This window comes from Galendromus occidentalis, unplaced genomic scaffold (genome assembly GCF_000255335.2).
Source record: "Galendromus occidentalis unplaced genomic scaffold, Mocc_1.1 scf7180000077517, whole genome shotgun sequence".
In the NCBI taxonomy this organism is placed as follows: Eukaryota; Metazoa; Arthropoda; class Arachnida; order Mesostigmata; family Phytoseiidae; genus Galendromus; species Galendromus occidentalis.
In genome coordinates, this window is record NW_003805505.1 from 460,510 (window position 1) to 482,620 (window position 22,111).

The 22,111-nt window shown below is 51.1% G+C and overlaps 5 protein-coding genes across 5 annotated transcripts; 1 reads left to right on the top strand and 4 right to left on the bottom strand.

The window, feature by feature from the left end:
* Positions 1 to 207: 207 nt before the first annotated feature.
* Positions 208 to 1,612, bottom strand: Spt3 (Transcription initiation protein Spt3). The gene is made up of 5 exons (XM_003747395.1): positions 1,365 to 1,612; positions 1,150 to 1,266; positions 874 to 1,036; positions 520 to 771; positions 208 to 426 (listed from the first exon to the last, which is right to left on the bottom strand). The coding sequence occupies exons 1-5, from the start codon at positions 1,610 to 1,612 to the stop codon at positions 208 to 210; spliced, it is 999 nt and encodes a 332-aa protein (XP_003747443.1).
* A 903-nt stretch (positions 1,613 to 2,515) lies between these two features.
* LOC100898223 (glutamine synthetase 1, mitochondrial-like) lies at positions 2,516 to 3,918 on the bottom strand. The gene has a single exon (XM_003747396.2). It carries the CDS (start codon positions 3,906 to 3,908, stop codon positions 2,760 to 2,762), a length of 1,149 nt encoding a protein of 382 aa, XP_003747444.1. The 5' UTR covers positions 3,909 to 3,918; the 3' UTR covers positions 2,516 to 2,759.
* A 3,372-nt stretch (positions 3,919 to 7,290) lies between these two features.
* On the top strand, positions 7,291 to 9,529 carry LOC100898372 (cell division cycle 7-related protein kinase). Its single transcript, XM_003747397.1, has 8 exons — positions 7,291 to 7,415; positions 7,561 to 7,794; positions 7,887 to 7,980; positions 8,097 to 8,239; positions 8,324 to 8,441; positions 8,582 to 8,788; positions 8,883 to 9,138; positions 9,270 to 9,529. The coding sequence occupies exons 1-8, from the start codon at positions 7,315 to 7,317 to the stop codon at positions 9,527 to 9,529; spliced, it is 1,413 nt and encodes a 470-aa protein (XP_003747445.1). The 5' UTR covers positions 7,291 to 7,314.
* An 845-nt stretch (positions 9,530 to 10,374) lies between these two features.
* LOC100898517 (putative defense protein 1) lies at positions 10,375 to 13,654 on the bottom strand. Its single transcript, XM_018641020.1, has 4 exons — positions 13,618 to 13,654; positions 12,175 to 12,238; positions 11,870 to 12,030; positions 10,375 to 10,935 (listed from the first exon to the last, which is right to left on the bottom strand). The coding sequence occupies exons 1-4, from the start codon at positions 13,652 to 13,654 to the stop codon at positions 10,649 to 10,651; spliced, it is 549 nt and encodes a 182-aa protein (XP_018496536.1). The 3' UTR covers positions 10,375 to 10,648.
* Positions 13,655 to 15,003: 1,349 nt separating this feature from the next.
* Positions 15,004 to 17,041, bottom strand: LOC100898658 (zinc finger protein 497-like). The gene has a single exon (XM_003747399.3). The coding sequence runs from the start codon at positions 16,777 to 16,779 to the stop codon at positions 15,337 to 15,339; it is 1,443 nt and encodes a 480-aa protein (XP_003747447.1). The 5' UTR covers positions 16,780 to 17,041; the 3' UTR covers positions 15,004 to 15,336.
* Between the last annotated feature and the right edge of the window lie 5,070 nt (positions 17,042 to 22,111).

A 22,111-nucleotide genomic window follows, 5' to 3' on the forward strand; every position in this document is an offset into this window, starting at 1 on the left:
AGGGCCGCAACAACAATATTCGTCCTCTGGAGGAATGCGGTCCGTATTTACAAGTTTCCGGGTATTTACGCTTTTCTTCGGATCGTCCCTCCGCTTCGAAGAATATCATGTGGATTGTGAGATCAGGAGCTCGTTCGAGATAAAGAGAGGGGCACCAGAGGAGGAGATCACTTAGAGTCTGCTCATACTGAGCGTGGGGATGACTTTTTAGAACAGCCGAACATTCCTCATGTCTTTTATCGGATGTGATGCGGAAGATGAAGTTTCTTCCATGAGTTTCTGTACCGCCTGGCGTATATCGTCCGGGTCCAACCCGTACTGATTGTATCGTCTCAACAAGATCTGCGGAATCAGCTCCTGCGTATTGGGACCCCCCTCGCAGAAAATCGGGTTCCGAAATTTGGGCTTACTAAATTTCGGGGAAGGCTGAAGGAGAAGTGTGATATTAGCGGGAGCGAAACAAGCTCGACGTCATCGCTCGAATCGATCATGAACCGAAACTCTGGATCACATCCTCACCTTCTCGCGTCCGGCGCGAATTTGGACGGCAACCTCCGAGATTCTCGCCGAGATCTCGTAGGCGATCGTCGTCAAGAGCTCAATCGCTGACGGACTCAAATTCGAGGCGCAGCGATTCTTCGTGAGCAAATCCAGGAACATTCTCCTCGCCGGAGCCGATGACGAGAACGAAGTCGAACGAGCTTTGTGGAACGAGAGGTACTCCTTCTGATCCATTTCCCGCGTCCTCTCGTCCATTTTCACGAGGCGATTCTGCGAGAAGCGTTCGTGCCGTAAGTACGAGCATCCGTTCGCACATGATAAGTGGACTCCGATTCTCGACGCATCGGACTACTCCTAATAATTATCATCTACCTGATAAAGAGGATCGACGAGGGCGGGATCGGAAAGCTCGTCCGAGTGGCCCGAGTGGACTTGTTCCAGGGCGTCCTTCAATTCACCTAAAACTTTATCGCCCACGCCACTTTGCAGGATGTCCCTGGTAGCTTTTCTCGCTTCCGATCTATTCAGAAGTCTCCTGGAGAGGGAACGAGTTTGAGTATTCCCATGAAGTCGTTCCCAATGATAGAGAACTCCCGTCCGCCGATCCGGCACGGTGAGCAAGCGCGAGTGACAGGAGCGATAACTCACTTGTAGACTCTGAAGAGTAAGGGGAAGTTGTGACTGTAAGCTGAAACCACGTCGATGACTTCAATGACCGAATCTTCTTTGTTCTTTCTCCGAAGATCCTGTGCCGCCGCGGCAATCCTGCAAATGAAATCGATGAATCAATGTAGAAGCCCTAGATAATGGTGGAGACATGGCTCGCGAACCCGAATTCGATAGGAACATACGAATAATCTCACCGATACACAAGCTTCATCTGTGTGAACAATCCGTCCGAAACAGCCTTCGCTGTCGTATCCAGCGGTTCCTGGACATCGCCGAAGGTGTACATGATGCATTTGATGTAACTGAGTATGTTATCCTCACTCCTCCGATCTGAGATCCCGACTTTATCTTTCGAAGATTTATTCGCAGCTCTCAGTATACCGCTGAGAGATGCGGATTCCGAGGGAGGGAGAGGGGTTTTCTTCCGGATGCGCTGCGTCATCCGTGATGTCGAGCTCTGAGTCTTCGGGGTTTTGGCCCTGAGGGGGGAAGAAGAGGATATTGCATAAATCGCTAGGCTTTTTCCTTGAACGAGGACTCCGTTCTCTTCACTTTCTCAACAACAGATCAGGGAGGAATGTCAAGTCTTGGGCGTCATTGATAGACCGTGAGATTCAGCTTTTACATCCCTGAACGAGCCCGGATGGGGACCTACTCATTGAAACTGGTTCAGCTGTCTGTGATCGCTGAACAAAGACTAGGGGAAAGTCCGAGCTTCGAGACCCAGCGTAAGGTCTTGGGACCCTTGAATGGTTCAGAGATTCGTTTCCACACGAAGTTGGAAACATCCCACCCACAACACGTCAATGATCGAATCAAGTCCTTTCGAATTCAGATATTTCATTTATTTACAGTGGTTACCGATCAAAAGCTCTGAGGAAGATTTCCCCTGAGCATATAGCGATAAGAAAGTTCCTGTGATGAGTTCGAAGCGGCACGGATATCCACAGGCTCCGCCTTGACCAAATGGTCGACAGAGCCGCTGCCGCTTAAGACGAGTATCCTGCTATTCGACATGATATTTCACGTCAGATATGAGAATCACATTGATATTCAGACAGTTATGGATATGGCATTGAATAAATTGTACCATTTTAAAATCAGGTAATCGGACCCCTACTTAAAAAGCAACCATTATTCGAATCGTTCACGGTATACGTATAACATATGCAGCTCATCACAGAGATTTCAGAGAGTTTTCCCGTACATAGAGTATAATCGAAGACCTTATTTACGTCACGTTGCTTCCGCCAGGATCGCTATTCTATCAGATCCGATCTGGATACATCAAATCCGCACCTCTCAATACATCAGGGTGTACCAGCGTGAACATTCATCACATTTGATTAGATGGCTTGATGTGCAACTCAATCATCCTCGCTCGAGATGGGTCGGCGGGAGTTCGAGAACAACTTTTCGTTCGATTCGATGCGTGTGTATAGAGAAAGCGACGAGGACTAGAATCCTATGCGCGCGGTAAGACACTGTAGAAAGACATCGGTCGATCCAGACGGCGCACCCCCGGTTTATTTTGTCATCGCTGTCCCCCCTCCCTCCCCATCGTCGATCCCGGAGCTGATCCGAATCTCTCAGTCCGTCTCGTCCAGGAGGCACGTGCGCACCAGGAGATCCGTGACGACGTAAGGATCCATGTTGGACGCTGGTCGGCGGTCTTCCAGGTAACCTTTGCCGGCATCGGCGCAGGCTCGGGGAATCCGAACGGAGCACCCTCGGTTCGCGACTCCGGACGAAAACTCGTGAATTGACGAAGTCTCGTGAGCTCCAGTCAGACGTCGCTCATTGTCCTTTCCTAGCTTGGGATCGTAGTTCGTGATATGGGTTTTGTGTCTCTTCGAAAGCTTCTCGATCGCCTGTTCGATGACGGCCATTCCCCCCTCGGCTCGCATGGCCTCAGTCGAGAAATTGACGTGGCCCCCGGCTCCATTCCAATCCCCGGCCATGGGTTTCGGGTCGAACGTCACTACGATTCCGTAGTCTTCCGCCACTCTCTGCAGAAGATACCGAGACATCCAAAGCTCATCGGGCGCCGCGACTCCTTTCGAAGTGACTTGATACTCCCACTGAGAGAGCATCACCTCGGCGTTCGTACCGGATATGTTGATTCCAGCGAACAGACACGCCCGATAGTGCACGTCGACGACATCCCGACCGGTGACCCTACCGTATCCGACACCGCAATAGTACGGACCCTGAGGTGCGGGGTAACCCCCCTCCGGCCATCCGTAAGGCCTACCATGCAGATCCAGGAACGTATATTCCTGTTCGATGCCAAACCAGGGGTCCTGGTCGCTCACTTTCTCCATGGCCTCGGCACAGCTGTTCCTGCGGTTGCTCGGGGTCGGAGATCCGTCCGGGAGGTAAGTGTCGCACAATACGAGTTTGTTCTGACTTTTCGGCAAGAAGGGGTCTTCGTACATGGCTACAGGTCGCATGAAAGTGTCGGAGTTCCCTCCGCGGGCCTGGTAGGTCGAGGAGCCGTCGTAATTCCATTCGGGGAGCTGGTCGAGACGGCTGGGGATGAAGTTCAGGGTTCGTGCCTTATTTCTCAAATGCTCGCCCGTACCATCGATCCAAACATAAGTCGCGATGCACTTGTCGCTCGGTTGAGGGAGTCGCTTCAGATAGTTGAAAGTCGTCAGACGAGAAGTGCTGCCGTGTTTGTAGCGGACTAAACCGCGCGCGGCCACCGAGGGTAGAACTCTCGACAAAGCAATCATCGCTGAGCGGTATAATGCGAGAAGCGAACGAATGGCTTTAGTTGAATCACAGGGTGATCAGAGTGCTCGGGGCTTACCCTGCGTGTCTCTCAGCCTTCCGGGCAGGACGTCTCCGATCACGTGATCAGCGGGAGAGAGGGAGGCCTCGAACCCTCAGAGAGAGCATCTATCCTCAAAACAAACATGAAGCCCCCCGAAGATTTGAGCGACGATAAATTCGAGATCTTACCTTTCCGGCTTCATCTTCTTCCTTTTCCGGTCAGAGCTCCCCGCAGATATCGATGTGTTTGCGGTTCTGGAAATGGCTGTCAGCCGACTTGAACGCACGGGACGCTGCCCGTGTTTATAACTCAGAGCGACTTCGATCAGCTGAGCCGATTGCGTTGTTTATGAAAATGAGATTCGCAAACCACGAAGGCTATGACAGCAAGCTCGCGCACACATGTCAAACGTCCGAAGTGTCAGCTCAAAAACATGTCAACCGAGACAGAAGGAGGCTCGAGAAGAGGCCGTGATCTTCCGGAGGTACACAGCACACAAAACTCGAAGAAAAGTTCCGTACGAGAAAATATGGCGGCGCTGATGATGATCTCTGCCTGATACGAATTCGGAACAAATGGGTCGCTTCCACAGCTCAGGTCTCGATACTACTAGGATATTCGAACAGAGGGAGGGGCCACGCGTTGTTCTTCGAGAAGTTCCAAACGCTTCCAGCTGCAAAACGCGGTTTCCCTAAGCGACTACTTGCCGTCCCAGTACTCCCGTCGCAATCTCTGCTCTCGCTCTTTGTATTTCCTCGTAAGTCGGTGGAAACCAGAAAACTACCGGCGGAACTTGATGAATGTCTGCATGCCACGATTATCGCACCCCTTGAAGAGCCACCCGTCTCGAGCGGAAGCCCCAAAAGCTCGTCGGGAGCGATACTCGCCCGAACTTTTCCCGCAGCATCCGTCGCCGAAAACGGATAGAAGGAGGAAAATCCATTCTTTGGACTCTCTTGGTGCCGGAATGCGGAACTTGAGCCATAAGAACTCGATCTTTTGGCTCTAACGGGACTCGGGACTTACCTCCCCTTTTCGTTCGTGGTAGACGGTCGGTCCTGATGCTTTCGGACTTACTCGACTTAATCGAGGCCGTGGTTGAAGAAGTTCGTCTGGATCCCGAGAGATCCTGGGGGATGCACGAGAAGGGCAATCTCCTGTGTGTCCATCAGAGATTGCGCGAACCGCAAACGGAGATCAAGTTGGTCGAGTGTTGGACAAGTTTGTGAGGAAGCGTATGCATCAGTCATAACTGTCATCAGCAACATGATCCTTCTCAAGTCCTAGAGCGATAATTTGGAGCTCCTCCTTATCAGTAGGATGAGGAGTCGCGTGGTTAACCCGATTTCGAGGGAATCCCACACCCCATTTTACGGCTACGTTCTCGGGGTCTTCAGATCGCAAGCCTCGTGAGCTCATCTCTCGGGAGATGGAGACCTTGAAAGGGATAGAAGCGAGGGAGATAGACGTCCCGGAGGTCGCCGTGGCTTGGAATCCAATGTTCTTTGTTGTTCTCTGGGAGGGAGATAACGGCACACTGATTCAGTCTTTTTCCTCTTTCCAGAATGCCCTTCCTCATCATGTCTTCCCTTCAACGAACGATCCTAAACTCGTCAAGTCCACCACTATCCGCTCTCTCCCTTCAGGTAAAGAGCCATAGGTTTTTTTCAGTGGGTATCATGTACATGTGCCCCACACTCCAGTTGAATTTTCCACTTTTGTGGGTAGTGCGTCAACGCATTTCTTCCTATGGCTCTTCTACCTTTTCCTCCTACCTTCCCCTAAGTCCCCCTGCCCCTCTTCGCACTCGCGCTTCCTTTTGAGAGTTTTAGGTTCACCCCTTTGCGAGCTGCTCCACCCATCGAGAAAATATCATTTCCAAAAGTTCATTACGTTTGATCGTAAGAACTCGGCAGCCGGATGATTGCACCGCTCGCTGACGCGGAGCAGAAATGCAAGACTGGAGTTGGTTCCTCTGCCCCCGAGGCAGAAGGATCTCCTTGGTCAAGAGGAGCCCTTGAATACGATATTGACCGATCGAATATGTCCCGAGTATCTCCTCGAGCGTTCCTGTTGGAGGAGCGGGCGTACGCGTCCGCTCTGAATATCTCTTAGAAAAGTTGTATGGATGTGAATCTTGATTGGTTTTGAATCCGACATGGTGGTCACCCAGTTGACCGAATAATGCCGCTTATTTGCCTGCCAGACTCAGGTGAGAACGCGCCGGCTGACGGGGAGGACGAGTTCGGTGCTTTCTGCCAGCTTCGTGCGGGGATCTTCCTCGCTGAAGTATTGCGACACGAATAAGTAAATCAGGGAGTCCTGATTTCTAGAATCATTGAATCGTCATTACCCCCACGCACCCTGTGGGCTCCGAGGAGAATAATTTTTCCGAGGGGATGGTCTGAGTCGCTGGGCAAGCTGATCGCTCGGCTGAGAATTCGCACGGAAACTTTGTTTTTCTATCTTCGTCATCCGAGCCCCAACCGTACACTGTCGCTAGGATTCATTCGAGCTCGTTCCTCTCATCGCTTTACAGTTTCTGCCCTCACACTTGCTCGTAAAACCAAATCCTGCCCGGACCTTGTCAGTGCCAGTGATGCAACAGTTGCCGCGACGACGGTGGCGGATGGCGCAAGGGTAGCGGAGCCTCCGATTCGCCAGCCCCAGCCTGCATCCAACGAATAGTCTCCGCGATTTAAGGGAGCTTTCGGTTGCGGCGGCAGCAAGGCACGCCATGTAAGAACTGTTCGAGTGAACCTAGGTCCCGACTTTGTCGAACTCGACCCGGGACTCCACCACAATGGTAAGCGTTGACCCGATCATTCTGAGAGCGACTACCCCCTGGTTTTTGGGACCCTGAGGCGCTCGCGATCATGGAGTCAGATGCACCCAGTGCTTGCTCGAGTATTCTTCGTTACGCAGCCATCAGCGTTTCGATGTATCTGGCGCGACTCGCATCGGAGTTCGAACCTCCTGATGCATATCATACCATTCTATATCGAGGCAAATACCTCGTCCGGCCTCCGGATTCGGGTTCGAAGGTGGAATGGCTCTTGTGGGCCGGAAAATACCTTGACGATGTGGAAATCGGAATCCATGATCCAAGGATGTATGATCTGGTGCAATGTCTGCGATGCTCTTCGAGAGCGATCGTCTCGTCCCGGATCGCCTTCGCGTTCCCACTGTAATCACGCTGTTTTCCACACGGAATCCTCCGGGATACGTAGAGTGTGTTCTCCTCGCGATAACGCTTTTTACGTTCCTCCTTGCAGGCCTTGTCCCGTACAGCTTCAGTGAGTTTGTCGTCCTTTCCCTCGTTCGTAGGGGATGCTCAAGCAACCACCAATGGTTACAGAAATCGTATGCTTAAGAAACAACATCATTCGAATACGTCCGTTGGTTCATTCTCGCAAATTAATTTGTTACGGACCATGGAGTCGGCAATGCCTTCTCAGCTGTACAGGTTGGTGCCAAGAGAAAAATGAGTTCCCCCCTCTTGGCGTCTAGGGATGCCTCCAACCATGTGACAATTTAAACGAGGCTCCTGCTCTCATGCGGGGGAGCTCTCCGTATATGAGAGGAATTAATCCGAAAAACTCTTCATGCAGTGCATCAGAATCGAACTCAGAGAAAGATGAAGACGCGATCAGACTTCAACAACACATACCGCAAGTCCATCAGTTCATGGAACTCCAAGGGCGAATAGGCGAGGGCACGTTCTCATATGTTTACAAGGCTCGGCTCAAATCTCAGCCAGACCGGTATTTTGCGCTCAAGTACATTATACCTACTTCGCATCCGAGCAGAATCATGAAGGAACTTCGATATCTCAAAGACATCGGGTAAGCGCACATTCCCCTATGCATTTTCTCGGGAAATAATTGCGACAATCTATTCGAAGACTCAGTTTCCGATTGCTCATGCGACTTTCCAGAGGCAAGGACAACGTGGTGGAGTTGAAAACCTGCTTTTTGCATAAAGGAAACGTGGCGATCGTTATGCCGTTCTTCGCGCACGACAGATTTTCCGTAAGTCTAGAGAAACGATTTCGACAAGCATCAGATCAAGAATGGGTACCGCGTAGGAAGAGCGTTCAACTGTGATATGTGATCTGTGCCTCTGGATAATTTATCCTCTGCCGCAGGACTACGTACGACTCCTCAGCGTGAATGAGGTTCGCGAATACATGAGGAACCTTCTGAAGGCATTAGCGAGGGTTCATCAGTTTAAAGTAGTTCATCGAGATATCAAGCCCAGCAATTTCCTTTACAATAGAGAGCGGAAACAGTAAGTTCATTCAGGTCCCGATTACTCAGCGTAGTTCCCGGTGCTCTATCTATCTAATCTCATGGGCCATTTTCTTCTCCTCAGATACTGCTTGGTGGATTTCGGCCTCGCCGAGAAAATCGAAAACGAAATCAAGTGTCTCTCCCCTGCCTTTGGCTACAGTCAGGGAAGAAAACGTGCGAGGAACGACCAAGAGAACTTGGTAAATACATTGAATGTTTGGCATAGGCCCGACGATTTTATCTATTGCTCTGGGTGCTCGGTTCAGCGTCGATCCGCTGAGCGAGCAATCTCCTCATCTGATGTCGGACCCTGTCTAAGGCAATCGTATTTTCAATGCAGGAAAGCAAAGTTAAGCGTATCTGTCAGATGCAAATGACTCCGGGAGCGCTACGCGTCTCGAACGGAGTTACACCGGGAACAATGCTGACGGGAGGACTCAGAGGACCAGGAGTGTCGACTCCCATTCCTTCGAATGTGAAACTAGAACGTCGTAGATCCGACACGCACCTGACGTCTAAACGCTGTCTCTGCTTCGGTCGTAATGAGGTGAGTCAGACGAACCCATCTACCTACTCGCCGAGCAGGATTTTCGAATTTGCGAAAATACCCCGAGAGCTTGATCTCTGAACTTTTCCGTCAGGTTTGCAACGTCTGTCTCTCGAGGCCGACCGAGGTGGCTCCTAGAGCCGGCACACCGGGATTTCGCGCACCAGAAGTTCTTATGAAGTTCCGCAACCAGAGCACAGCAATCGATATATGGTCTGCAGCTGTGATTTACCTCTCACTCCTGAGTGGGAGATATCCATTCTTCAGAGCACACGATGACCTCAGTGCCTTGGCCGAAGTCATCACCCTCCTAGGTTCGGTGAAGGTCGAAGCGGCCGCCGAAGCTATCGGTAAGTGTACGCAATACATCGCTCTCGATTGACTGTCGCCTTCCCGAGGAGCGACGCTCGATTTCTCGAGTGTCGAACCTGAAGAATGTCCTGGAGGGGAGAATGCGTCTGAACGCTCGAAACTTTTGCAGGTAAGAAATTGACGACGTCCTCTCGCAAGGAGCCCATGGATATGGCAGCTTTGTGCCTCAGCCTGCGAGGAGTCGACAATCCGCAACGCAGAGCTTGCTTGGACCCCTCGTGGCTACATGTCGATCGAGTGGCCTTCGACCTGTTGTACAAGCTCCTTGACCCAAACCCGTTCACGAGGATCACGGCCGAGCAAGCTCTACAGCATCCCTTCCTGCGTGAGGGGTCCCGGATGTTAGACAATTCGATCTCATACCAATGAGGTCTTAGTTCAAATTGAAAATTAGAACTTAATCTGGTCAATGGAGCGCATGCGACTCTTTGAGTGGATCGAGAGACTGATCGCAGGTGTGTTTGTGCGGAGTGAATGTTCGACGGGTAATACATGCAGAACTTCCCGACGAGGGCATCCGTCCCCAAAAAGAGGCAGAGCTCTGAACTCAAAGCCTGAGCAATTCGTCGGAGTATATTCTTGTAAATGGCAATTGTAGGTGGGATGATGATGATGGTCATTGGTGAATCGATGACGTGCATACGGGACCGAATTTTGTATCGAGCTTCTTCACGATATACGTATCTGAATACAAAGGTGATCGCGTACCTGGAAAGCGACAATGCGAGAGAGATTGCGAATGTGAAATCTCTCGTATGTATGTTGAGAGCGAGGAATTTCGTGTGTAGATCTTGTGATCGGCGAGGATGGCATTCTAGGCATTATTTCGGATCGGAGGGCATATATTTGGAGACTATATATTTCTATGTTTCATATTCTGCGCGTGACGCAAAAGTCGATGCAACGCGGCAGCTCCTGTTGAGGCTCGGTGTACACTCCTGGAAATAAGCGATATCGACGGATATCGTCGAAATGTACGAAAATGTATAATCCACCAGGATGCCTTTTCGGCGACCTGTGCATAGGCGGAAAAATAAAATTGGTATGAAGAACGACGAGAATTCTTCATTGAGATGAGAAGCAACTCGGTTCTTGGTATGTCAAGAATACCCGAGCTATTGATTTCGAGATTCGCTCCTCATGAGTATGATTGGTCCGGTCTCTGTCTTCAGAACGAGCCTTTCTTGATCTAGAGACAATACTCGGTCATGATATTTCTCAATTGCGCTGTTTACTTCGTAGAGCCTTCGTGGAACGGTTTATTTTTTCGAAGATGTACCTATGAACATCTGTGATTCGTCGTGAAATGATTGCATGTAGAGTATTGAGGGTTGCTGTTAGTTGAACGCGGAATCTACCTAGTCTACCTAGAACTCTCTCATACCTAGAAATTGCTGCATCTACCTATGTCGTCAGAATCCATAGCCGTCATTATTATCTTCCGGAGCCAAGCTCCGGTTTTCCGTGCTTGGCATCGGTTTTCCTTGTTCAAGCGATCGCCTTATACATGGGCACTGCCGCGATCAGGCCAGCGTAATAATTGCTGTAAGATTTGACGACAGTCGCCATGAAGATGACGTTTCCCTTCGGTATGTCGTTAGGTGGAACCCACAACAAGCTCACCCGCTTCTTGAGTTGACCGTCAGAGTGAGTTATTGCCGAGCAAGGGAGTGGCTGCGTTCCTGTCACTTCCTGGAAGCGTCCAATCCTTTTGTGGGTATCGGGGTCGATCGCAGCGACAATGAAACCTTTGAAAGTTGAGCCGGCGATTTCAACTGAAAAGAGATATGGGCTTTCTGATGGGAAATGACATCATCGCCAGACTTATCACCTCGGGAGCTCCCTCGGCTTCCAGAAGAGTCAAGAGTGCAAAAGCGAAGCGCTGCCTTGCGGGGGATTAGCTTAAGACCGTTGTCGCAATTTATTCAAATGGAGTTCAGCTACGTCCCGGACGAGATATAGATATCCGTGGTGATGATTACATGGATTTGGGTCAAACAGATCCCGCGGACGTTCTCGGCTGACTTTGATGCTTGATCTGTACACTCCGAAGCATGCTCCAATTCTCGCAACTCGGCCGGAACTCTCGCATGTGTCGGAAAGGGTGATAATCATTAATTTTCGCATTGGCGAAACCTCCGTGGGGGTCGAGAGGGGACGCTGAACGAATCTATGGATTCTGGATTCTGATACCGGGACGGGCTTGTGCCAATACTGCTCTAGCCCTCGGGTAGGCGCGTAGGATCGGGACTATATCGCAAAAGACAGAAAAAAAATTGATTTTAAATACGAAAAGGTGCGAAGCGAGTTGGCTCAGGAAACAAGGTCTTTCGGGGTGAACCCTTCGCGCAAGTTTCGAAGTGCTCTATAGGGGAGAGAGAGCTGGAATGTACCCAAAAAACAGAAAGAAATATCCGAATGGATAAAAAATAATTCTGTTGAACGGAACGTACGCTCCTTGTCGCATACGTTCTGTGAAACCAGCCGGAAGCTTCACGAAACACGTGTTTCTCGACCTTGAATTTCTCGAATATGTTCAGTGGTTACCAAAGCTAGTTATACCTTTATCGCTCCATGAGAAAATTTCGTGATTGCAGGTCTGTTCTACGGCCTCGGATCGCATGGGTTAACTAATCTGATATGGCCGCTAATGCGAAAACATATCTTCGTGTGTGCTTATCGCTCTCCGCGAGGCGAAAGCTCACCTACCCTGAATGCCGTGGACGGAGTTCTCTTTCGAATAGGTCGAGGAAGAAGCGATAAATGTGTACGGTGATTCGCGGGGTCCTTGAGGTTCAGTGTGGATGTGACGAGGGAGCAACGAGTCGCATGACTCAACCGACCCCCCTGGGGGAAGGCCTCCGCCAGCCCTGGAAAACGGCGAAAATAAGGAGATTGAAATCAATTGGCGGAGTGGAATAATTTCCTGTCGCTCTGATCGAGATCAACGGTTCTTTCTGTAGTAATGGTTTGAGTGGAAAGAAAAGCTCCTTGTCACGGCGGCGCTTCCTCACTGTGCCTTGAAAACGAATTTAGCAACGAAATGTTGGACGCCGTCGTGGTAAGAAAAGTCTTCGGCTGACAATGATCACAGCGTGAGCATTCGTTGTCTTGTTCCGAACATTCGCCGCAACCCTTCGCAGCTTCGTGCCTGTTGACAATGAGACGCGCAGCCTTGGCTTCCAGGGAGTGCTAGTAGCTCTGACTTTTTTTTGTCTTGCCGTCTTAGTTAGGAGCCCGCGTCTGCTTTGCATCGCGGAACGTGTGTCCGATGCTCCGGAATGGGATTTGCGCACCTCACGAATAGATGCCAAGGAAGGCTTCGGAACTGAAGCCGGGACGCTTCGCGGAATGGCGCTACGAGAGACGGATATTCACGTCAAGAAGAAGGGATCTGCGATGTCGCGAGACTCATGATGCGTAATCAAGTCCCCTCCTCCGTTGGCAGCCTGGGATTATTCCATCTGGAATCGGTTTGATCGGCTGGACAATCCGACTAGAAACATCGTTGGATCTGAAGACAGCTCGGTCCGAAGTCCGCGATACGACAGAAACTTTGTCATGGAACGGAGTACCAGCGACCGAGAGTCAGAGCCGAGGTTCGCGCTGAAAGCGGCATATATAATACAGAGGCTGCATCAAAGAATTCACTTCTGCTCGCCGTTTGCGTCGTATGCTCGAAGATTTCAGTCCCTTGACGGGAAAATATCACGGAATTCGATCCCGAGCGAACAGCGCTCCACATCATATGAGCTCGAAATGAGCTTTCTGCATGAATCCGAACGATTGAGCAGACTTCCGGTGAGAGATATCGAGGAGGCTGAACTGAGGAACGGTTTTCTCCTCTCTTGAAGAGCAGATACGATGTCACTCGTGCGGGACATGGCGTGGGCTCTGGGCCCTGCTGCCAGCCGAAAATTCTCAAAGAAAGCGCAGGTACTCGACCTTGATCCTCCTGGGGGCATTTTCTCTTCAAGCCGAGGTGTCAAGTCTCGGCTGTGCGTTCCGGCCCGAAAAAGTTTTTGAAGACCCAGAAACAAGAGACCGATTCAGCTCCGCGTCCATGGATCCTGAGATTCGGAGACTCGCGCGAGATAACCAAGTCGTTGATGATTGGCGCCAGCTTCTGCGAAGCGGTCCGGAACGGGATCCGAGGATCCCATGCGGTATTTTTTTTTCATTAAGTTATAAGACGCACTCTCGAATTCCACGTCCCGGCACTGTAACGGAAACAGCTCGAGGAACGATTCCGCAGGATCGAGGCTTCCACTACAACATACACATGACCGAGCACAAGAGGATCGACGCTGCGCGTCCCACTCTAAAGGGCGTCGATACTTTCCTCCGTTACAGCCTCGATCGCAGCGTAGCCGACGTGGGACGTCCTAGAACCCTTCTGGGGGATTGCTTCGACACAGAGTGAAATTTTCAAGATTGGAATTCAGAATAGAACTCACCCACAAGGGCTAACGGGAGCACGAGCAAGTTGAACATATTCTACACAACGGGGAACCTGGTCGTGTGGAGCTAAAAAGACGTTCCTAGACGCTCTTTCACTCATGCGAGGGCAAGCGAAGTGACGGGTGTGCGGATAGCAACTTCCCTTCGCGCCCCACTGTCGCGCGCGACCCAGGCGGAAAGTCTTGGACAGAAGACAGACCGTGACTTGCCGCATGCGGTACGGCGCCTGTTTCCAGCGAGCACGACCGGTGCTCCTTGACGACTGTCAGGGTTGCGCTCCTGGACTGCTATGGATGGTCCATCTGATCGAAACTACTGAAGAATACCATCCTTGTTCGTGTCAGGCAGCCAATGCGCCTTGAGCAGTTGTGATTCATGCCCTGACAGAGATCGCGACGTGGAATCAATTCCGAAACCCATCGATACGAAGGGGCATGGAATCTGGGCCCCTATTTCCGATTTTCCAGGGCTTGATTTTTCCGAGACTTCGTGAGAGGTCGCGCATTTTCATCTCCGCATAGAACTCGACATTTGACAGCAACGAGAACGATGATGTCAGGACAAGGGTTGGAGATGTCGTCTCCGGTAGTTCACATCCCAGTGAAAAACGGAAGCAAAGTGTCAATCGCCGCGGACAGAAACGATATCTGAGAAGCAACAAGGCTTTCGAGTTCTGACTAGACACTTCCGAAAGTTCATGTCGGCTTCCTCTCTAGCGCTCGATGGACTCCGGTCAGAATTCCTTTGTGCACATGCGTTTTAAAAATCTCCGCTCATTTCGATGGGAGATGATGAACCATCGGAAGCGGATGTGAGTGTGAGATGCTCTAAACATGGACTTGTCAGCTAGCCAACACAAGAATATTGAAGGTATCTCCAGATCCCAACGAGCGCGCGGGAACGCTTGGCACGTCGTCTTGCCGGATGCCGGCTCGAACCCGCAAGATGTGCACTTGACCCCTCGCTCTGACCCCCGACCCTTCACACAGAGTTCGTCTGGCCCTCGGAATGATAAGATAATCCTTGGCGCAGCTATCGCATTCATATCATCGACATCAGGATCGACAGACGTACTCGAGCTGCAATTCATGTTTCTGTCGCCCCCTGGCATCGATGACGGAAGGAAGTGTCGGAGTGTCCTGGAACCGGCGTATCGGATCAGCTCCGCTCAAAATAAAGTCGCTAGAATAAGTCCCCCATCCCCCTACGAGATTCCTCGGGTGCCCGAATCGCTGGCGAAACACGAACATCGATGAATGAGCCCACATCCAGCCTGTTTCTATCTGCCGATAATTTGAACCGTGAAGAATTATTATTGGACAGCGATCTTCCGCACATTGTTGGATCGGTGCCGAGACTGAGAACGAAGCTCTCCGAGAAACATCAGATTTATTGAAGAAGTCTCGATACTGAAACGAACTCCAGACTCCTCGTAGGAGGAGAACACCATTTCAAGGATTCGAGAGAATTGCTGTGGAGGAATGATTCGACAGAACTCGCTCCAGGTAGCCAGACTTTTCCAGTGTCATGACATTTCGCCTTGTACGCGTCCTTGAGATCGGTCGACGATTTTCTCTCCTACCAGGAGGGAAACCGTCGAGAAACCATTATATCCATCACTCCTGTGAGTGAATAATGAAGAAGATGGACTCTTTCGCAGATATTTACAATCGGGTCTCCTGACGTGAAGCAATCAAAATCCTGACCTCAAAGGCCTAGTCCGGCAATATCACGTCGTCGGACAATTCCTGTTTGACCACGGTCATGTCGAGTGGTTCGTCGGGTGGATTCGATTCAGAGCTCGAGACTTCGGCGTCGATCCCTCGGCTCTTCGGGCGTTTAGTTTTCCCAGCGTTTTCGCTCTCGGCCGCGGCGCGCTCTCGCTTGCGTTTCACTGGAACGTTTATCTCTCCGACGGGCAATTCAACGCGGAAGTTTTCTCCGTGGAAAACTTCACAATGACGTTCGAATTGACTGTAAGTCCTGTAGGCGTTGCCGCAGAGTCCACACGGAAGGAGCTCATTGCAGTGAACATCATAAATGTGCCGTTGCATGGTATGCTGTGTCGAGAAGATCCTGCCACAATTCGGCACTGGGCAAGTGCGCTCGACGCTGGAGAAAATCCGGATCGAAGGGTCTAGCTGTTGCAGGGTCGGAAGATCGATCGAATAGTTGATGGCGTCGTCGTTGCTCGGTTGGAGAGCTCCCTTGACATCTTCTTCGCCCATGTGCATGGTTTCCACATGGCTCTGATACTGTTTGAAGGCCCGATATCCGTTGCCGCAGAGAGAGCATACGACGGGAACGCCGTTGTGCTCATCGTAGTAATGTCTGCCTACGTTGTGGAGGCTTTGGAAAAATTTGCAACAGAGTGGGCACTTCACCTTATCTTTGTGCTTTTCTTGGTGAGCGAGATACGTTTTCCACAAGTAGAATGATTTGTTGCACACGTTGCAGCGGGGCGGTCGGCCCGTTTTCTCAGTGGAAGATCCACAGCTATCGGGCGAAGTGCGTTTTTGACACTTGTCACAAGCCTCGAAGTCGCGGTTGTGGAAGTTCAGGTGCATCCGAGCGCTGCTGTGCCAATCGAAGCGGAGTCCACAGGCATTGCAGAAAAATGGTCCCGTCAACCGGGCTCGACTGTTGGTTTTCTGCAGCACGTAACGTCCGCCCAGGATGGTGGCCTTGTGACCGTTGTGGCAACCGGCACGCTGCGGCTCTGGAATAAGCGAAAGGATCGTGGCTACACCCGGACTGCTTGGCGGGCTCGCTAGATTATCACGGTCCGCTTCAGATCTTGTGTCGTCACTCACACATGATGAGACGTTCACGCCGTCCATCGAATCGTCACTTGTGTTTGCTTTGCCGTCCTCAACGCTTTCGTCCGAGCTCTCTTGAGCGGAGGACGCAGAAGCGGTTGCGGCCGAAGCAGCAGCAGCGACTAGGCTGGCAGATCCTAAACGAGTCAGGGCCACGACCTCTTTTTTCAAGGTCGGTCGCACGTCGACGCTTTTTTTCTTGAAGCTGTTGGTCAGGTTCTCGATTGTCGTTCCTGGAGGCAGTTTGATCAACGTGCAGATGGGCAGTCCGGTGCTCGGGTTAACTACGGTCGTCTGGAGCAAGATTGGATGTTCGTCCGACTCGTTGCGCTTCTCCATCTCGACTGGAATTCACGAGAACAAAATCAAGTTTAACTCGATGTGCATCTCGAGTTCAACAGCCCCCGCTCAATCGCTCGGTCGGCTGCTCGTTCATTCGGTCGAACATTCCTGCCTTATGACAAGAGAAATATTCTACGATGAGGTCAGCAGGTGTCAACTTTCATGCCGCGCTATCGCTTTCGCCGGAACAGACTACAACGGGCGAACTCGAGCGGCTAACCATCAATGCTCGACGTCGATGCCATCGTCTCGGATTCTCGTTCATGGTGTCTTCTCCGAAAGCCGGAGACTTCCACTCGAATCCGCTCCAGAATTAATCATCCGCCGTATTGGTCACATTCCTTGAAACAATGCCTGCGCTCGCCACCATGGGCATTCGCCATTCCACAAAGTCGGGCGACCGCTCTGTCTGCAGGCAGGCCGGCCGCTCGGTCGGCCAACTTGATGGCCCAAGAGCGCTTGGCAGGAAGCAAAGACGAAAACAGAGCAAGTCTGTTAATAGAAAACCTATTCTGTTCTTGACACGACATCCTGATAGCCTATCGCGATAACTGCGCCGTCAACAGCGTCAAACAAACGGATTCTCTATCGCGTCATTCGTTTGCTGATACGGAAACGACCGAGCGAGAACAAAAACTAGACCTAGCTTGGAATGAAGGGAAAACTGCGAGATATCGGTACCCGAGATATCCATATGTGTATCTCTGATTTAAACGAGCTAAAATAAACGACGCCGGCTCAAATTCGCTCACCAGCTTCTGCGCTGAAGGCAATCGGCTCGATTCGGTCATCAACTGATCCGACGTCAGAAAATACCGCGAAAAAGGAGTCGAACGGCGAAGCGCTGAGCTCGTGATATCTTAGTTCTCTCGTCTCGGACCTGCCGAGAAATGGGTTCATTGTGATCGACCCACGAGCGGGGCCAGCTTGCAGCATGCACCCTCTCGGAGCGGTGCGAACCCCGTCGGGGGAGGGGAAGGATTCTCCATTGATCTCGACACCCCGTAGGTGCTTGAGAGTGTCACTGCGATAACGAGCCTTCTGATTTTGGGAACGATCACGTCTCCGCAGGCTCGAGCTGTCAGTTGGCAAATGTACTCGAAGCATCGATGCTTGATGCAGTCGATGTGTGTTTTAAGTGTACAGCCGAATTCTCAGATGAAATTCACCGTGCCCACTCTCGAGACGGATCCGGAGGAGAAACTTCTTGGTACGGCAACGTAGCGCACATTAGGATAGGGACCGCACAGCTGATTCGATTATATATGATATGAATTGTCCATCAATATCGACGATGGTCACTCACCGATTGCTTATCAAGGAATAAGAAACCGTCCGCACGATATCACAGGGTAGCGCCCTGATCTGTCTCGCGAGCGGCAGTGTACGGCAATTCTTGTTGAGGTAGAGTGACACTGACGCTTCATACAAGAGTTTCAGGTGTTTGTCGCTGTCTTAGAACAAGAACAAGGCGAGACAGGAGAGGCGTATTTTAATAACTTTTATCATCCAGTTATTCCTCTCGGACGAAATAGGCTCTAATGGTCAGCGATGTCCGCTCTATTCCGAAGCTGGGAGGCTCCCGTTCGCCACCAAGGAGACCATCGTCACCAAAGAGCTATTTTCCGGAGGAGTTAGCAGCCACGGGTCGAATACTCAAAACGAATTTCACTCGGAACTCGGGAGCCGTAACAGTCGTCTTCAACGCAGCCGTCCGGTGAACGGCCGAGCGAGGAAAAACTGCATCTAGCGCAGGTTCGTGAGAGTAATCCCTTATCGGCGCTTTGAGAAAGGTTTCTCCGGTGGAGAACACCGCCGCTAGTACCGCCACGAGGCATTGTTGATAGCGATTGTGTTTTATCTTTAGCGCTGGTGATAAGACAGAAGAGAGACACAGACTCATAGATGATATGAGGGTCTCTCTTTCGAGTAGAGCAGCGAAAACTGGACTCGGTCGGTATTCGTGCATTTTTTCCCTGAGCTCATCTTGGACACTGATACCAGGCCGCAGAATGTCGCTCTCGAACGAGTAGATTCGCTGTTGGTAAACGTCGGGACGAGAGACGGTTTTAGGCAATGGCGTTCTGATTGACGCATTTATCACGACAGTGGTGCGAGATAAATCTGCTAATCTTGGAGTAGACGTACGAGAACCGGAGCTTGGTCTCCACTGCCGTATGCGGACCAGACAAAGCATCGCGGCGGCTCTTCTGCGGCATGGAGGTTGTTTTCCCGTTCGCATATGGCTCGGAGGGGCCGCGAGCCCGAGCGGGAATCAGCAATCTCCTTCAGAGGGAGCCTTTGCACTAAGCTGTGATTCAGGAACGATCGCCGCATAGTCTGCCCCCGAAATCTGTCCCGAACGACCTGAGCCGCAGGTTCGTGTACAAAAGACTCGTGTACCGAATTTTGTACAGGTGAGTACAAAATTTGGCTCCACTTGAAGCCAATAGCATATGAACACCTGTTTCGGGCGACTTCATATGCCGAGATTCCAACCGTCCAGGATGCTAATGCGGAGAATTATTCACTTCGGAGTCAAAATGAGGATGGGCGCCCGAAATCATCGGAGATACTGTTGATATTCAAGGGCTGACGCTTCGTTGGGTAGCGAGTGGGATACAAGCCTGCCCATTTACTTCAAGCCCTGACTTCGACTGCCGTTCGTCTCAAAGAAAAATCCTGACCCACCTTACGCAGAGGTTCTTTGCTCGACCGCACTGCGTCCTCTTCTTAGAGCTAGTGCCTCCTTCTCCGAGCGAGTTTCCAGTGGCTTCGTCCGGTGAACCATGCGTGGAACTATTCATCAAGTCTGGTTCGCGGGTTTGTCCTTGCGAGCTTACTTAGGAAGAGTTCACGATTGATAAACTTGACCGTGTTGACGATGATCCGATGACTCGACCAAGTTGTCGATTTTGTAGAAGATATGGCTATCGCATCTTTGGATGATCGAATCACAGACAGGGGCAAGACCCTTATCGGCACGCGCTAAATCCGAAAATCTCTTCCAGCGGGAAGTTTCTCGCATCTCGAGCTTCATTCCGGTCGAAATAGTCGATCAGCCCTACAGAACAATGGCAATAAAATTTCGTCTCGAGAAACACCGTTGAACCTGTTCTGTGGATTACAGTGAACGACGTAAGAGCTGAGTGAGTCGATGCGTCGGCGTCGGTCTTCGATTGTTAGCGGACACCAATGGAGTAAACGCGAGCGTCACCTCCTGCCCATCACGGATGGTTGTCGATATTCTACAAAGCGGTTATCGCGGATCGAAGACTACGGAATCGAGGAGCCTTCCCGCGAAAGTTCAGTCCATTCTGAATCCTCGACAAGTTCCCTGATTTTGATGCTTATATTTTATTACCTGTTTTTTGTTCAGAATACCCCTGAGCCTCAAGATGGACTCGGTGGGATCTCGAGTCGGGGATGCGAGAGGGTTCCCGGTTACCAGCGACCGGTGTGACGAGTATGACGGTCGAAGTTCTTTTGCGCTCCTCCCGCTTCTCTGTAAATCCTCCTCGCGAGAGGCGAGTATTTTATCAGACCTGAAATCCCCACGGACTTGAGACGCATTTCCATCCATCTGGAACTTCGTCGACCAAATCTTTATCGCCACTATCAGTGATAGCACCGGTAAGTCCACTCTGCGATACAATAAAATTAGCTAGATCGCATTCTAGATCAGCTCGTTCAGGATCCCTTGCGCTCCCTGTAAGCGCTCGCTCGGATTCCTTATCGGGCGAACGTGCAAGGGACACGTCCCTCGATTTAGATCGCAGTCGGCTGTTTCCAGATGATTCCACCCTTCGGCGAAACGCTTGCATACCCTAGACAGACGGAGGAATAATCTGGGCGCTGCTTAAGCTCCCTCAGCCCCCTCCCCCTTTCAGACCCACCTGTTCCCAGTCGTCCTTCATTGTCCTTCTCTGGAATCACCCACGCGAATAACACCCTATACCTATAGCTTTGGTGTTTCTGGAGCTTCCGGCGGGAGGGCGTTCCGTGAACTCCATCCTTCCAGAACGCATATCTGAGGTGAAGTCAGATCGGCCAACCGGAGGATGGAATGATGCGTTGGATCCAGGGCACATCGACGAGGTATTCGAATGCTCAGCGAGTGTCGAACTATTGACGCACGGATGCTGCCCGATTGGGAGGCTGCACCGAGATCAGGCAACGGTCGTTCGAGAAATCGCGAGTTCCGAATCGGTACCCCCGACCCTGGTTATCCGGGTGATACGCTATCGGAGATCAGCCCGTATATCTACTCCATAGGTAACCCACTCGACAGAAGACGTCCGATTCAGGAACCCGCATTTACTCGAGATGGAGATCATCCCTATCGTGGATGATGGATCGCTCTCTCCTTTCCGGAAGCATGAAAATCTTTTGGCACATCACTACCCACAATTTGTTTGAGGGCTCAATGAATGAGTATTGAGTGAAGATATACGGAGAGATAGAATTGTCTCGTCGCATGTACGTTGGGGTTTCGCTCAAACTTTACACCGCCTCCTACGGGATATCTACGCAGATTGCGCTATCTCCCCACAGTGTATCACGACAACATGGATAACAGCTGAATATGTTGTCGAGTATTTCGGCTCTTCACCGGTTTTGGAGCCGGTTGGTGTCCGGTCGGTAAATACCAGGTTGACGTTCGCCGTTCGTCCGAATCTCAGCGACCACGGGAAATCTCGCGACTGCATGGGACCCAACCGAATGAGAATGCTTCCTTCCTCCAATTGAGAATCATATCTTATCAAGAATGAACTGAGGCTTGTGCTATCGCGACGCCTGGATTGTTGACCTAGAGCGAGTAGATAACATTCAAGCCAGGCATCGATGTAAACCTTCGCACCGATCGTTTTCGAGTCGGCTTTCCGGCAGCGCGATCCTCCGTCCTCGGTCTCCAGAGTTTGGGTGTGAAATTCTTCGCAGTAGGTAGCTTAATATCCTGTTCTTGAAAATTCCGACCGTATCGGCAATCGCCATCACCATGATGACTCGTAAACAGGACTTTCCTTGACAGATTGTCTTTCGTATACGACTCGCTCCCATCGATCGGATCTAAATACGTCACTGATTTGGCGTGCCCAATATTTCTGTGAATCCATCACCTGCGTTTTATGACTTCCGTGATTGCTCGACCTGCTTTGCTGTGCGCTCTTTATGCGCGAATATCCGTTTCGAAGGTCTTGTCCCGAGGGACGGTTCTCTTTGAATAGTCGAGAGCCGTGTTTCCCCAAGAATTGCGATTAGTATTCACTGACGACCGAATGACTCGGGGAAGCACTCGAAGAGTCATTGGGTTTTTCTACGAAAACTC

What these genes read in the sequence shown, in the direction of transcription:
- LOC100898517 (XM_018641020.1), bottom strand. Translation starts at nt 13,654, where the DNA reads ATGTTCAACTTGCTCGTGCTCCCGTTAGCCCTTGTGG. An exon ending in AAATTCGTTTTCAAGGCACA is followed by an intron (nt 12,031 to 12,174) that starts GTGAGGAAGCGC and finishes GCCGTTTTCCAG; the next exon opens with GGCTGGCGGAGGCCTTCCCC. An exon ending in CTCCGTCCACGGCATTCAGG is followed by an intron (nt 10,936 to 11,869) that starts GTAGGTGAGCTT and finishes ATCTCTTTTCAG; the next exon opens with TTGAAATCGCCGGCTCAACT.
- Spt3 (XM_003747395.1), bottom strand. Translation starts at nt 1,612, where the DNA reads ATGACGCAGCGCATCCGGAAGAAAACCCCTCTCCCTCCCTCGGAATCC. An exon ending in TTACTCTTCAGAGTCTACAA is followed by an intron (nt 1,037 to 1,149) that starts GTGAGTTATCGC and finishes TTCCCTCTCCAG; the next exon opens with GAGACTTCTGAATAGATCGG. An exon ending in TCGTCGATCCTCTTTATCAG is followed by an intron (nt 772 to 873) that starts GTAGATGATAAT and finishes CGCTTCTCGCAG; the next exon opens with AATCGCCTCGTGAAAATGGA.
- LOC100898658 (XM_003747399.3), bottom strand. Translation starts at nt 16,779, where the DNA reads ATGGAGAAGCGCAACGAGTCGGACGAACATCCAATCTTGCTCCAGACG.
- LOC100898372 (XM_003747397.1), top strand. Translation starts at nt 7,315, where the DNA reads ATGCTTAAGAAACAACATCATTCGAATACGTCCGTTGGTTCATTCTCG. An exon ending in ATGCCTTCTCAGCTGTACAG is followed by an intron (nt 7,416 to 7,560) that starts GTTGGTGCCAAG and finishes CTCTTCATGCAG; the next exon opens with TGCATCAGAATCGAACTCAG. An exon ending in CGATATCTCAAAGACATCGG is followed by an intron (nt 7,795 to 7,886) that starts GTAAGCGCACAT and finishes GCGACTTTCCAG; the next exon opens with AGGCAAGGACAACGTGGTGG.
- LOC100898223 (XM_003747396.2), bottom strand. Translation starts at nt 3,908, where the DNA reads ATGATTGCTTTGTCGAGAGTTCTACCCTCGGTGGCCGCGCGCGGTTTA.